General features: G+C 42.3%; 1 protein-coding gene across 12 annotated transcripts in view; it reads left to right on the forward strand.

The window, feature by feature from the left end:
* Positions 1 to 15,171, forward strand: part of GLT1D1 (glycosyltransferase 1 domain containing 1) — a 247,177-nt gene that overhangs the window by 68,583 nt on the left and 163,423 nt on the right. For 7 of the 12 annotated variants that reach the window (XR_008620551.2, XM_063593219.1, XM_055096364.2 and 4 more), the window contains 2 exons: positions 3,563 to 3,614; positions 11,392 to 11,439. The exons of 1 other annotated variant lie outside the window; for it this stretch is intronic. Coding sequence is in view for 10 of the 11 variants with exons in the window: in XM_063593219.1 (XP_063449289.1) it covers positions 3,563 to 3,614; positions 11,392 to 11,439 (100 nt within the window). In the remaining variant the exon portion in view is untranslated. The remainder of the gene's footprint in view (positions 1 to 3,562; positions 3,615 to 11,391; positions 11,440 to 15,171) is intronic. 4 more of the 12 variants (XM_063593220.1, XM_034934841.4, XM_034934838.4 and 1 more) reach the window with 1 other exon arrangement.

A 15,171-nucleotide genomic window follows, 5' to 3' on the forward strand; every position in this document is an offset into this window, starting at 1 on the left:
TGGTCAGGCTGGTCTCTCAAACTCCCAACCTCAGGTGATCCTCCCGCCTCGGCCTCCCAAAGTGCTGAGATTACAGGCGTGAACCACCGCTTCCGGCCTTACAGATGCTATTGAAACCTGGAAACTGGTGAGATCACCAAAGAAGTAAGTGCAGATAGAGAAGAGAAGCCCAAGAACTGAGTCTTGGAGCAGCCCATTTTTGAGAAATCAGAGAGAGGAATTAGTGAGACTGAGATTGAGTGGCCGGTTCGATGAAACGGAATGGTATGGTGGAAACCAGTGAAGAAGCATTTCAAGCAGGAAGGAGAGAGCGTATGTGCCTGTTGCTATTGATAGGTCAAGTAAGATGAAGACTGAGGACCGGACCATTCAGCTTACCAGCATGGAGGTCCTTAGTGACCTTGAGCACAGTTTCAATGGTGCAGTCAGGGGAGCTGCCTGGAGTGGTTTAAATGAGAAGAGAGGCATTGGAGGTGTTGAGTCAAGGTAACACCAGGGCTTTTTTTGTCAAGGAGAAAAGAGAAAAAGGACAATAATTGAAGCAGGGACTGTGGGATTAAGAGAGTAGTTTTTATAATGAGTAGAGGAGAAAATAATGATGTAGGAGAAAGATAGGAGGATATATATTATCTACAGGGAGTCTTGAAAGATTGAAAGTCCTGACTTTATAAAATATTTTGTTAAGAATTTTCTTTCTAACTAAAAAAATGGCTATCCCAATGCAATGTGGAAATTTTGAAAAGTACTGAAGAAGCCAGGGAAAAGCAAATTACCAATTTTTTTTTTGTACTTCATGTGTACTTTAACCATGACTAGCTTTTTGGTAGGTGATCTTTTAATTACTTACATTTGTATGTCTGTGACTATATTTTCATTGTTATTATTTTTGAAAATTTGGGCTGAATGACACATACTATTTTTTTTTTTTTTTTTTTTTTTTTTGAGACAGAGTCTTGTTCTGTCCCCAGGCTGGAGTGCAGTGGCATGATCTTGGCTCACTGCAACCTCCGCCTCCCAGGTTCAAGCGATCCCCCTGCCTCAGCCTACCGAGTAGCTGGGATTACAGGCATGCACCACCACGCCCAGCTACAGTTTTGATAATTTTAAGGTTCCAAACATGGTTTTAATGGCTGCATAGAATTCTATCATAAATTCTGTAAACGATTCTTTGAGATTGGGCATTTATATCTTTATTATAAACAACACCACAGGGAAAAATCTGTTTCTGTCTTTGTGTACTTGTCTGATTGTATCTTTAGGTTGAATTCATAGAGGTAGAATTGCAAGGTCTAACGCTACGAACATGTGAATATATTGATGCAGTTTCTCAAATTTCTCTTCAGAAAGAATATTTGCATTTTAATTCACCAAGTGGGTGTATGTTTTCATTTTCTCACCTTTGTCAACATTGGGCATTTTTATTTTTAAAACTGCCAATCTTATATGTGATGCAATTCTTTCCTATTGTTCCAATTAGATTTATTTTGTTATTAGAGAAATTTCACTTTTCCTCACATTTTATGGTCCCTTATATTTGCTCTCACGTGAATGTCCCCTTTTTCCCATCCCTTTTTGCCCCTTGGGATGTTTGGCTTCCTTGTTACTTTTGAAGAGCTCCTGAGTAAGGATATTATTCCTTTTTTCTCCATGTCAATTGCACATGTGTCTTCCAAATTGTTATTTTTGTTTTAATTTGTGGTATTTCAGTAGTTTTTTAATTTTAATATAATCAAAGCTTTTTTATCTTTAGAATTAATTTCATAGCTTTTTTCTTTCTCCTTTTCATACCCTGCCTGTGGTATCCAATAATGTCATAGCTTTTTATGCTCAGAAAACCTTTCCCAGGCTGAGGCCAGCTGCGTGTTCACTGATATCATTCCAGACTTCTCTCGTAGTCTTACCTTTTTTTACTTAGCTCCTGAACCACCTTTTTAATATGTGATATAAGGTAGGAAACTAACTTTTTCCATGTATTTAACCACTTCTCTAACTTTATGCTATGTCAAATTCTTTTTTTTTCTTTTATTGAGACAGAGTCTCGCTCTGTTGCCCAGGCTGGAGTGCAGTGGCACGATCTCGGCTCACTGCAAGCTCCACCTCCTGGGTTCATGCCATCCTCCTGCCTCAGCCTCCCGAGTAGCTGGGACTACAGGCATCTGCCACCACGCCTGGCTAATTTTTTGTATTTTTAGTAGAGACGGGGTTTCACCATGTTAGCCAGGACGGTCTCGATCTCCTGACCTTGTGATCCGCCCGCCTTGGACTCCTAAAGTGCTGGGATTACAGGTGTGAGCCACCAGGCCTGGCCTATGCTATGTCAAATTCTTAAATGTATTTGGGTCTGTTTCTGGCCTTGTATTTGGTTTTGATCTTTCTATCTTTTTTTCACTGCCAAGACTGTTTTAATTGTTATATTTTTAATATGTTTTGATATCTGTTAATACACATCTCATCTTTGAATTCTTCTTCTTCTTCCTCTTCCTCTTCTTCTTCTTCCTTTTCCTTCTTCCTTTCTTCTTTCTTCTTCCTCTGTCACCCAAGCTGGAGTGCAGTGGCACAATCATGGCTCACTGCAGCCTCGACATCCCAGGCTCAAGCGATTCTCCTGCCTCAGCCTCCTGAGTAGCTGGGACTACAAGTGTGCTCAACTATGCCCAGCTAATTACAAAAATGTTTCCTGTAGAGATGGGGGTCTCCCTATGTTGCCCAGGCTGGTCTTGAATGCCTGGGCTCAAGTGATCTTCCTGCCTCAGCCTCCCAAAGTATTGGGATTACAAGTGTGAGCCACTGTGCCTGGCCTGAATTCTTTATCAAAATTTTCTGATTGTTTGTCACCCAATTAATTATATGTATAGGTAAACTTTAAAATTATTTTGTCAAATTTCAATAGAAATCCACTTCTGGATTTTATTTGAATTATTGATTTTGTCACGTAATTTGGTAAAAATGGACGTTTTGATAGTATTGGAGCTTCCCATCTAAGAATGTGCTCCACATTTCCATGAAAAAGTATCTCTTAATATTCCTGCACTTCATGGCAAACATAATGTTAATAAATAGATTACCTTGTTTTCTTAGTTTTGAGATCCCTTGTGCATTTCCTAAAGAAGCAATTGAAAGGAGGGAGATGATAACAGTGAGCACCCATGTGCATTCAGTAAATTGTGATTGTGTCCCCATAGTCTTCCCTTGGCAGAGCTAGTGGAGTGGACAGGCTGCCCTTGAATGGTCAGGGTGGATTAACCAAGCAAGTTCCTTGCTTCTCTCCTGCATCTTGATTTCTTGCTTTTGATTTTATCCCTGCCTCTCTGAACTTGCGTGGAAGGAAGAGAAAAAATAGGAGTTTTGAGCTTCGTTTGGTTTACTTCTTGCATATAAAACTTTTTTTTGATGTGAGTTGAGATTAAACCTAATGGCCAATGACCACAAGTAATAAAGATTGATTGCATTTTAAATTTAGTGTCTCACGTTGTCTCTCATAATTTGTTCCAAAGAGCTGTTTCATAGTTCTTTTAATTGAATTCTGGCCTAATTGTTTCTATTATTTTTGTTCATTTACTAGATTTGCTGTCGCTTTCACAGAGTCAATGAAGGAAATGGCACAAGCGCAGTGGGTATGTGTTTATCTGGTGTTGTTATTTTGGTTGTGCTGATGAAATTGCAGAATTCGAGAACTGAAAGGCAGCCTTACTGAGCTGACAGTGTTCCCATGGACAGTGCCTGTTGCGGCCACAATAGTGTATTATGTTTCCCATAGATCGATTTTGTATGTGTAGATGCACCTAAAACGTCCCTGATATTTTTTGATGTTGTTATTGAACGACAAAAGTAGCCCAGTAATGGTTGTCTGTTGTTGTTGTTGTTTTGTTGTTTTGTTGTTTTGTTTTTTTTTTTGAGATGGAGTCTTGCTCTGTCACCTAGGCTGGAGTGCAATGGCGTGATCTCAGCTCACTGCAACTTCCACCTCCCGGGTTCAAGCAATTCTCCTGCCTGAGCCTCCTGAGTAGCTGGGATTTCAGGTGCACACCACCACACCCAGCTAATTTTTTTGTATTTTTAGTAGAGATGGGATTTCACCATGTTGGTCAGGCTGGTTTCGAACTACTGACCTCAAATGATCTGCCCGCCTCAGCCTCCCAAAGTGCTGGGATTACAGGCATGAGCCACCGAACCTGGCCCTGTTTTCTTTCTATGTTCTCAGATGGGGTGATTTATCAGCTGCACTATAAATGTTGCAGCAACCTTGTATACATGAGAGTAACAATCTCTTAGGTGACAGAGGTAGTTTCCTGGGTTGGACCGTTTATTAGAAGAGCTTTAAACAGTCGAGAGTTTGTAGATCCACAAGTTAGTTCATTTATTGACTTTGTATTCATGATGACTTAGAGGGCTGGTGTATGAGCTGGTGGGAGCTTAACTGAATTCCCAGTAAGGAGCTATGTGAACGCACCATAGAGCTGGTGCCTGCAAAACTAAAGAAAAAAACCAAAGGTCAGTTTCCCTTTGGTGGGCGAGGCTGCTGTCTCTGGCGGTGGGAACTGCATTGAGCCTGCTCCACCAGCATTCATCCGCTGTGCACAATGTGCATGCCCTGATCATTTGCAGGCATTATTCCTGTTGGTTGGGAGGATCAAGGAACAGGGCTTATGCCCTGATCATTTGCAGGCTCTGCCCATTCTTTATGGAATTGCAATTTGCAAAATTGGTGGTACTTGGAAACTGCTGCACTGGGACAAGGGCAGAACCCAGTCATCTGTGGTCTCTTCCGAAAGCTCGGGATGCTAGACATATGTGAATGTGAAGTTGCACACGCCCTGACTGCCCATAGTCTTACTCTTTATATCAGACTTTTCCCAGGCAGAGCATGGAGGTTATATTTCCTAGTGCAATTTAATGACTTGTCAATCTCAGTATTAGAAAACCCAACAGGCATCCTGGTTTCCAGTTTTATTGTAATACCTAACTTTTTTTTTTTTTTTTTTTTTTTTTTTTTGAGACAGAGTCTCACTCTGTCACCCAGGCTAGAGTGTAATAGTGCTATCTCAGCTCACTGCAACCTCTGCCCCCCAGGTTCAAGCGATTCTGTTGCCTCAGCCTCCTGAGTAGCTGGGACGACAGGCATGTGCCACCACACCCGGCTAATTTTTGTATTTTTAGTAGAGACGTGGTTTCACCATGTTGGCCAGGCTGGTCTCAAATGCCTGACCTCAAGTGATCCACCCACCTCAGCCTCCCAAAGTGTTGGGGCTACAGGTGTGAGCCACTGCACCTGGCCTACCTGTTGGACTATCTATCTGCCTTCTTAAGGTAGTTTTCAAACCAGTGGTTACCAAAATGGGGTCCCTGGACCTCTGAGATTCCCTGGGACTCTTTCAGGGCCTCCGCCAAGTCAAGCTTTTTCTAAATAATAACGCAAAGCCTTTTCTTTTGGCTTTTCTCATGGTTTAAAATTCAGTGATGAGTAAAATGCAGCTGCCTTAATACTAACGAAGGCAGTGGCCCCATCTGTGCTAATATTCGCTGATTAGTCACCGCCACCCACTTAAGCCAGTTTCACTTAAAAATGTCCTTGATGAAGAAATACAAATTATTAGCTTTTCAAATATTAACTTTTGAATACATGTTGTTATTTTTTTTTTAGTAGAGATGGGGTTTTGCCTTGTTGGCCAGGCCGGTCTTGAACTCCTTACCTCAAGTGATCTGCCCTCCTCGGCCTCCCAAAGTGCTAGGATTACAGGCGTGAGCCACTGCGCCTGACCTTTTCTCTCTCTCTCTCTCATTTTTTTTTTTTTTCTGAGATGGAGTCTCGCTCTGTCGCCCAGGCTGGAGTGCAGTGGCGTGATCTCGGCTCACTGCAACCTCTGCCTCCCGGTTTCAAGCTATTCTCCTACCTCAGCCTCCCAAGTAGCTGGGATTACAGGCGCCCACCACCACGCCCTGCTAATTTTTGCATTTTTAGTAGAAACGGGGTTTCACCATGTTGGCCAGGCTGGTCTCGAACTCCCGACCTTGTGATCCACCCACCTTGGCCTCCCAAGTAGCTGGGATTACAGGCGCCCACCACCACGCCCTGCTAATTTTTGCATTTTTAGTAGAAACGGGGTTTCACCATGTTGGCCAGGCTGGTCTCGAACTCCCGACCTTGTGATCCACCCACCTTGGCCTCCCAAAGTGATGGGATTACAGGCGTGAGCCACCATGCCTGGTCCCTCTTTTATTATTATTATTATTATTTTTTTTGAGACGGGCTCTCATTCTGTTACCCAGGCTAGATTGCAGTGGTGCAATCATGGCTCACTGGAGCCTCGAACACCTGGGCTCAAGCCATCCTCCCGCCTCGGCCTCCCAAAGTGCTGGGATGACAGGCATGAGCCACTATGTGTGGCCAAATTTGAATTTTCAAGTAAAAATTAGAATTTTGGAAAGCCAGCATGAGGTTGTCAGTTTCCCAATATCTGAAGGCTTTCCTGATGAAATTGGTGGCTCTACTAACAAATCTGACTGTTTTGGATGTTGTATAATGAAACGTTTAAACATTTGAAAGATCTCCATGACTCAGTGAACCAGTAGGTTTTAAATGATCAATATGTGACCTATAGAATCAAGTACAGATGAAAGATCAGTTCATAGTACCAGGTAGACCAATGGACTTTAATATAACTGAGTATGAAAAGTTCGGCCAGGCGCAGTGGCTCATGCCTGTAATCCCAGCACTTTGGGAGGCCGAGGTGGGCGGATCACCTGAGGTCAGGAGTTCGAGACCAGCCTGACCAACATGGAGGAACCCCGACTCTACTAAAAATACAAAATTAGCCAGGCATGGTGGTGCGTGCCTGTAATCCCAGCTACTTTCGGGAGGCTGAGGCAGGAGAATCGCTTGAACCCAGAAGGTGGAGGTTGCAGTGAGCCGAGATTGTACCATTGCACTCCGGCCTGGGCAACAAGAGCAAAAATTCTGTCTCAAAAAAAAAAAAAAAAGAAAGAAAAAAAGAAAAGTTCCCTGATGCAGCTAAACTTTAAGAAATTGCCACTTGCTGAGTTTGGGTGCAGTGTCCAAGAACAATGCCTACAGTGATCGGAAAGGCCATTAAAATACTCTTTCTTTTCCTACTACCTGTCTGCAAGAGGCAGGATTTTCTTTATAGACCTCAACCAAAACAACATATTGCAACAAATTAAATGAAACAGCAAACGTGGGAACCCAACTGTGTTGGTTAAGACAGACATTAAAGAAATAATTGCCAGGTGCAGTGGCTCAACCTGTAATCCCAGCACTTTGGGAGGCTGAGGCGGGTGGATCACCTGAGGTCAAGAGTTCAAGACCAGCCTGGCCAACGTGACGAAACCCTGTCTCTACTGAAAATACAAAAAATTAGCCGGGCATGGTGGTGTGCACCTGTAGTCCCAGCTACTCAGGAGGCTGAGGCAAGAGAATTGCTTGAACCCAGGAGACCGAGGTTGAAGTGAACAGAGATGGTGCCACTGCAAGACTCCGTCTCAAAAAAAAAAAAAAAGAAAGAAATATTTTACCTGTGGAAGCATGCTCCTTTTCCATGAATTCATTGCCCTTTTCTCTAACTTGTCAGCCTTCAATATCATCCTCCACCATAAATCCTTCCTTGACCCTCCAGAATTGGCATAGATGAGTTCCCTTCCTCTGTCAGTTACCTTTTGCTGCTTAACAAACCAGTTGCCTTAAACACGCAAGGTGGCCTCACTTCCATGCCTGGACCTTAGCTGGGATGGTGGGGACCCCTGAGGCCTGTCTCCATGGGGTCTGTCATCCTGTTTTAGGCTCAGCAGGAAGAGAGAACGGGCCTCAACTCACAAGCACATTCCAGGCCTCTGCCTGTGATAAGCTTGCCTCCTTCCCATTGACCAAAGCAACTCAGCGGGTGGAGATACGGTCCCCACCTCATAATGAGAGGATCTTTAATGCTGCCTTACAAGGGCACGGATGCAGGGAGGGGGAGAATTGATGGCCTCTGTAACCATCTGCCACACTTCGTGCTTGTCTCTAATGAGTATAACATGTTTTACTTTCTTCCCCGTGCTTCTCAAGTGGTGAGCTTCTTGAGAAAGGGACATGAGGTAGTCACTCGTGCATCCCTGGAGAATAGTATACTGTCTCAGGCCCGGTGAATATCCTTTAAATTGATTGATTAGGAATGACTCCTCCTTTAGAACCTTTTGGTTTTTTTTAATATTTTTATTTTTATTTTTTGAGATGGAATCTTGCTCTGTCACCCAAGGTGAAGTACAGTGGCGCAATCTCAGCTCACTGCAACCTCTGCCTCCCAAGTTCAAGCTATTCTCCTGCCTCAGCCTCCTGAGTAGCTGGGATTACAGGCTCCCGCCATCATGCCCAGCTAATTTTTGTATTTTTGGTAGAGACGGGGTTTCACCATGTTGGCCAGGCCGGTCTCGAACTCCTGACCATGTGATCCGCCCGCCTTGGCCTCCCAAAGTGCTGGGATACAGGCATGAGCCACTGTGCCCGGCCAGAACTTTTAATTAAAGAAATTTTCAGGCATACATAGAAGTAGCAAGAATAGTAGAGTGAGCCCTTTATGTGCCCACAACCCAGTTTATTGTTCCTCAATTCTTATTTACTCTACTTCCTCCTGAATACACACACACTTACCTACACTCACACTCACACATACAATGTTTTCTAGAATAATTTGAAAAATTACCAATATCATGCCATTTCACCTGTAATTATGTGCCATTTTACCTGCAAATGTACTTTGATAAAGACTTTTTTAAAAAAACATAAACACCATGGTACAGGTAACTTTTGTATTGGCAGACCACAGTCAGTAAGGAAGAAATAAAGAGGGGTTTAAGAGTATTCATACAACCTAACATTTTTATCAATACAGTTTGGGAGAAATCAAGGAATAGAATTTGGAGGGGGAAAAAGAGAGGAACTGAATCATTTGGTTCTAGATGTATTGACTTAGCGACAAATATTGGACTCGGGTAAATATCCAGAATAGAGCTGAGAATGTAGGACTGTCCTCAGAGGAGGGCACAGTTGGGGACACAGCCATGTGAGTCACTGGTGTCCAGGTGATGGTTAAAGCATGAAAACAGTCTTTTTTTTTTTTTTTTTTTGAGACAGAGTCTTTCTCTGTTGCCCATGCTGGAGTGCAGTAGTGCGATCTCGGCTCACTGCAACCTACGGCTCCCGGATTCAAGCGATTCTCCTGCCTCAGCTTCCCAAGTAGCTGGGATTACAGATGCCTACCACCACACCCAGCTAATTTCTGTATTTTGAATAGAGATGGGGTTTCACCATGTTGGCCAGGCTGGTCTTGAACTCCCAACCTCAGGCGATCCACCTGCCTCGGCCTCCCGAAGTGCTGGGATTACAGGCGACTGCCACTATGCCTGGCTAATTTTTGTATTTTTAATAGAGACTGGGTTTCACCATGTTGGCCAGGCTGGTCTCGAACTCCTGACCTCAAGTGATCTGCCCACCTCATCCTCCCAAAAGGCTGGGATTACAGGCATGAGCCACCGTGCCTGGCCCATTTCCCACCCTAAACAAACACTCAACTGTCAGGTATTACACCACTTACGCCGTTTCCCAGAAGCTAAGGGTGCAGGTCATGCCTCTGTTTGGTCAAGGCCGAATTTCCTAGTACACATCCACTATATGTCATCAATATGAAAGTTACTAGTGACATCATATTTTACCTTTTTTTGTGTGAAGTCTTTGAAATCCGGTGTGTATTTTACACTCACAGCACATCTTAATTCAAACAGGGCCTTACACGTGCCCTGGATCAGCCACGTGGCCACGTGTGGCGAGGGCTGTTGTGTACTCAGGGCAGCTCTGTTTCAGGATTTCTGTAACTTACTCACACGATATCTGATCCTGGAGGACACATGAATGGACATGTGCCCAGTGAGGGTTAGTTTGTAACTGGTGAGTGAACTTCAGCCCCCAGGGGTGCTCTTATGGAAATGTTGTCTTGGGAGCTGGGTTTATGATCGCCTACCTATCTCTGGCTGACCTTCACAAGTTAGTTTGATTGGATTTCAGTAAAGACGGTTTTATCTCTTTTAATTTGAAATGCCTTTGTTTATGCTCAAGTCATTATTTTTTAGTGTTGTTTATATCAGCCTTAATTTGACATTGTACCTACTTTGTAAAATATACAATCCTAGTGGGCTCCTCACCAGGTCAGCATGCTAGGCTGTTAATGCCTAGCACGCGTGATCAACGTAGGTTATGTTTTGGGATGGCATTACTATGTTGGTTTGTGATATTATAATATATCTTTTAAGTGTTTTTTTTTTTTTCTTTATTAAAGGAGTCTCACTCTGTTGCCCAGGCTGGATGGAGTGCAGTGGCATGATCGTGGCTCACTGCAGCCTCAAACTCGTGGGCTCAGACGATCCTCTCCCCTCAGCCTCCTGGGTAGCTGGGACTACAGGCCCATGCCACCACACCTGGCTGAAATTTTGACTTTTTTTTTTTTTTTTCTGTGGAGATAAGGTCTCACTGTGTTGCCCAGGCTACTCTTGAACTCCTGGCCTCAAGTAGTTCTCCTGCGTCAACCTCCTAAAATGCTAGCTAGAATTACAGGCGTGAGCGTCTGTGCTGGCCAGTTTCTGATATTATAATATTGATTTGACATTTTCAAGAATTTGATTCATTTCACATTTCTGATCCTGAAATATATGTTGTGGGAAGTTTGAAAATATTTTATGTAGGATTTTGATTTCTTGCTACAATATGTAATAGATATTCAGGATGCAAACTTGAGTACTTCTAGTTCTAGTCCACGTTTAGAGCGCTTTGTCTAAATTCATCAGAATTTCACCAGAAAATGTAAAAATTTCACCAAAAAGAAAAAAAACACCCACGAACAAATTAAATGTGTATCTTAATGGACGCTTCTACCAGGAGAAGCAATGGTTATGGTTTAATATGTCTCCATTGGGCTCAAAACCCCTCATGCCTGTTTTCACACTCTTTTCCTAATAAGCATTCTTCTAAGAGGACATTATCTAAACTCAAATATTTATTTATGAGCTATATTTAAAAAATCCTGTTTGAGTAAATATTGCTTGAAGCAGTTATCAAATTCAAACAAAAAAAAGCACAGTGCCATTCATAATAGCCCATCAATATGCTTTGCAAAGGCTAAGTTTTCAGGTGTTATCTTTAGAGTGAGGTTTTTCTTTTTTCTTTTTCTTTTTTTTTTTTCTGGAAACTTTGAGTCACCACCTTCTGGGGCCTAATTTATCTACTTTGCCTTGGCACTTGTGAAAGAAAAGTAACTTCTTGAAGTTGCTGTGTTACGCAAAACCTAAAGTGTAATTTTACTTTGTGTACATTTACTCATCAAAATTCTTTTGGAAATTAAAATATAGAAAGCAAGACAGATCTCATTGGCTGTCACAAGTGCAGTTCCTGTACAGGTGAGCTCCACAAGTCAGTGCAGATGTTAGCGCTGGCCTAATCGGAATGAGCTGCGTGTCTCCTTGTCCCTAAAGTCTGCAGTAGAAGCATGTTGTCTTTTGAGCTACTTATTCTCCCTCTTCCTGCATGGCCCCATTGCTTTATGTCTGATTACCTCGGAAAGTCATCTTGGCAGCAGCTGAAACTACACAGACCACACCTTTTATTAGAGTTCCCACCCTCCTGGAAACATAAAAACGCATTGAGCACGTGGGTTTCACCTCTAGACTACCTCTTTTCTGTGCCAACCCTCTCACCTCTGCCGGAGAAGCTCCAGGGATTGATCATGTCCCAGGAAGCTAATCATTTTTTTTTTTTTTTTTTTTTTTGAGACAGAGTCTGGCTTTGTTGCCCAGGCTGGAGCACAGTGGCGTGATCTCGGCTCACTGCAAGCTCTGCCTCCCAGGTTCACGCCATTCTCCTGCCTCAGCCTCCCGAGTAGCTGGGACTACAGGCACCCGCCACCACACCCAGCTAATTTTTTGTATATTTAGTAGAGACGAGGTTTCACCGTGTTAGCCAGGCTGGTCTTGATCTCCTGATCTTGTGATCCACCTGCCTCGGCCTCCCAAAGTGCTGGGATTACAGGCGTGAGCCACCGCGCCCGGCCACTAATCATTTTTAATAGCTTCTATGAAGGTGAGCCTTCACTGGAGATTTCTGGATGGAACTGCAAATGTTCTTTATGTCTGTGTGGGTTTTTTGTTTGTTTGTTTGCCCCCATGTGAGATCCCTGGGAATTGAGAAGTTTGAAAGGAACTCAGAAGTATGAAAAACGCATCCATTCCAGAGCATAGATCTTGAGTTTACTTTTTCCATGACCCGGGGCTCAAATGTGTGGTACCATCACAAGTATTGTTTGTAATTCATTAAATTGCCGAGGCAGAGCATGGTAGGGGAATCTTCTGAATAAAATGAACAATCATTCTGAGTTGTTTACTCCATACATTTAATTGTTTAAAAAAACAAAAATCTTCTCTGGAAATTTCCTGTTGATGTTCCTGTTTCTTGAGTCGCCCCACTAGATGGGGTGCCACACTCTCATCCTTTGATTTTGTGAAGGGTCACGGGTTGTTCTTTTAAATTTATTTAAGTATTTATTTTTTAGACGAGTCTTGCTCTGTCCCCCACGCTGGAGTGCAGTGGCGCGATCTCAGCTCACTGCAGCCTCCGAAAGTGCTGGGATTACAGGTGTGAGTCCCCGCGCCCGGCCGGATTGTGTTAATTTCATCTCTATGGCTGCTCCATATTGGACCTGACAGAATCCTATCCCAGTCTAGTTTCAACATTTCTTTCTCATCTCACCCACGTATATTCTCTCTTTCTTTCTCTTTCTTTCTTTCTTTCTTTCTTTCTTTCTCTTTCTCTTTCTTTCCTTCCTTCCTTCCTTCCCTTTCTTTCTTTCCTTTCTTTCTTTCTTTCTTTCTTTTCTTTCTTTCTTTCTTTCTTTCTTTCTTTCTTTCTTTCTTTCTCTTTCTTTCCTTCCTTCCTTCCTTCCCTTTCTTTCTTTCCTTTCTTTCTTTCTTTCTTTCTTTCTTTCTTTCTTTCTTTTCTTTCTTTCTTTCTTTCTTTCTTTCTTTCTTTCTTTCTTTCTTTCTTTCTTTCTTTCTTTCTTTCTTTCTTTCTTTCTTTCTTTCTTTCTTTCTTTCTTTCTTTCTCTTTCTCCTTCCTTCCTTCCTTCCTTCTTTTTTTTTTTTTTTAATTGTTCTCCACCCAAGGCGGAAGACTGGCAGCTCAGCTAGGTGCTGGGCTCTGTATGGTGGCTGGCGTTTCTGTGGGACACGGAGGACAGCAGGAAGGAAAATAAACACGACAGGCTGGGCGCGGTGGCTCACGCCTGTAATCCCAGCACTTTGGGAGGCCGAGGCGGGCGGATCACGAGGTCAGGAGATCGAGACCATCTTGGCTAACACGGTGAAACCCCGTCTCTACTAAAAATACAAAAAATTAGCCGGGCGCGGTGGCGGGCGCCTGTAGTCCCAGCTACTCAGGAGGCTGAGGCGGGAGAATGGCGTGAACCTGGAAGGCGGAGCTTGCAGTGAGCCGAGATCGCGCCACTGCACTCCAGCCTGGGCGACAGAGCCAGACTCCGTCTCAAAAATAAATAAATAAATAAATAAAAAATAAACACGATAGGTCCAAGCGTCATTCCACTGGGTTTTGATATTGGCTTCGCAGCTAGTCTCCCATTTCTGACCTGTGCCATCCATCTATAATGAAGCAGGACACCAACCCTTCTTCCTCATATTCCAGAATCCCAACTCTTGAAAACCTCTTTCTTTGTTGTTAAAATGTTGTGAAGTGTTAGTGTCTGGACATTTTTTTTCTATGAAAAATGATTAAAGTACTTCCTAGTAAAAAAAGAAAAGAAAAGAAAAATTGTTCTTTGTGTGGTTGGTTCCATTGCAGGAGTTCAGTGGCAAGGCTGAATCTCCCCACGCCTCGCCTTCCTTTTGAATATTACTTTCTTTTTTTTTATGCACGATAACAGATTTCTAAGGGAAAAGAGTAGAGGGAGGAAAAAAGACACCGTGACCTTGAAAAGTGCCCAATTTCTTTGTGTTTTGTGGCATAAATATATTTTGCAACTTTATATGTATGGGCCATCATTTCTTTTAAGCAGTTTGTAATCGTTTTACAAGTAGTTTTAACAAAGCCACAATCTGAAGTTGTATTATAATTTCAGAACAAAAAACTATTATTTTTGTCATCTGTAGAGCATAAAATTGTGCCTGTATTTCAAAAATAATCTATTGTGGTTTCCATTTGCAGAAAGTTTAATTTTAGAAGGTGAATCTCTGGCTTATAGTTAGTCAAAGAATGGGAAGTTCTTTGGTTGATGTTATTCCAGCATGAAAAGGTATCAGTTAGTCCTTGGGTCGTTAGAAATCCATCTATTTATAGGTATCTATCCAATAGGATCCTCGCTTTTTATATCCAGTAATGAGCCAAAGAGGTAACAGTTGCTGATAGACACACCTCAGTGTTTGCCATTGTGTGCACTGATGAGCTAATCTGCAAGGCAGGCCGTACACAAGGACTTTGACTCATATTATTTCAAGGCAGATAGAACAATAATAAATATTGAGCAAAGAAAGCTAATTTGTATTTGTTACACTTTCATATAGAAAATGTTTTTCAAAATCAATATAAGCCAATTGGCTTTTGCCAGATTTCTTTTCTTGCAATGATTACAAATAACTCAGGTCCAGACTTCCTTTATACTGCAACTTTATTTCCTCTGTTTGCCTGGATGAGATCTGAAAATACCATTTATGCAACGCTTTTCAAATGATTTTAGAAAAATGATGCTCAGAGATGTGGGAAGATCAGCAGATAAGTCCAGAAATCTTCACATTCAGTCAATTCCTTCTGCTGACAGAGCTGAGATACAAGTTTAACTCTTTTTTTTTTTTGGTGGAAAAAGGAGTTTCTTGACAGGAACATTTTGAGTTTATGTATTGCTAATTGCAGAGCATATTTCCAATGAAAATAGTGACAAAAACTATAAACTCTATGTTGCCTCACCTTATATTTATCTAGGATTATGCTGAATCTGTTATTGTCAAACACTTATATTAACTTAAGTTATATTAAGTTAAATGCCATGGTGTTCTATTGTGAGTGCTTTACCATCCATCTTCAAGATGTTGCCAGGCGAGTGTTTTGGACACAGGGTTGTTTTAGGAAGA

The sequence above is a fragment of the Pan paniscus genome, chromosome 10, assembly GCF_029289425.2.
Source record: "Pan paniscus chromosome 10, NHGRI_mPanPan1-v2.0_pri, whole genome shotgun sequence".
NCBI lineage: Eukaryota > Metazoa > Chordata > Mammalia > Primates > Hominidae > Pan > Pan paniscus.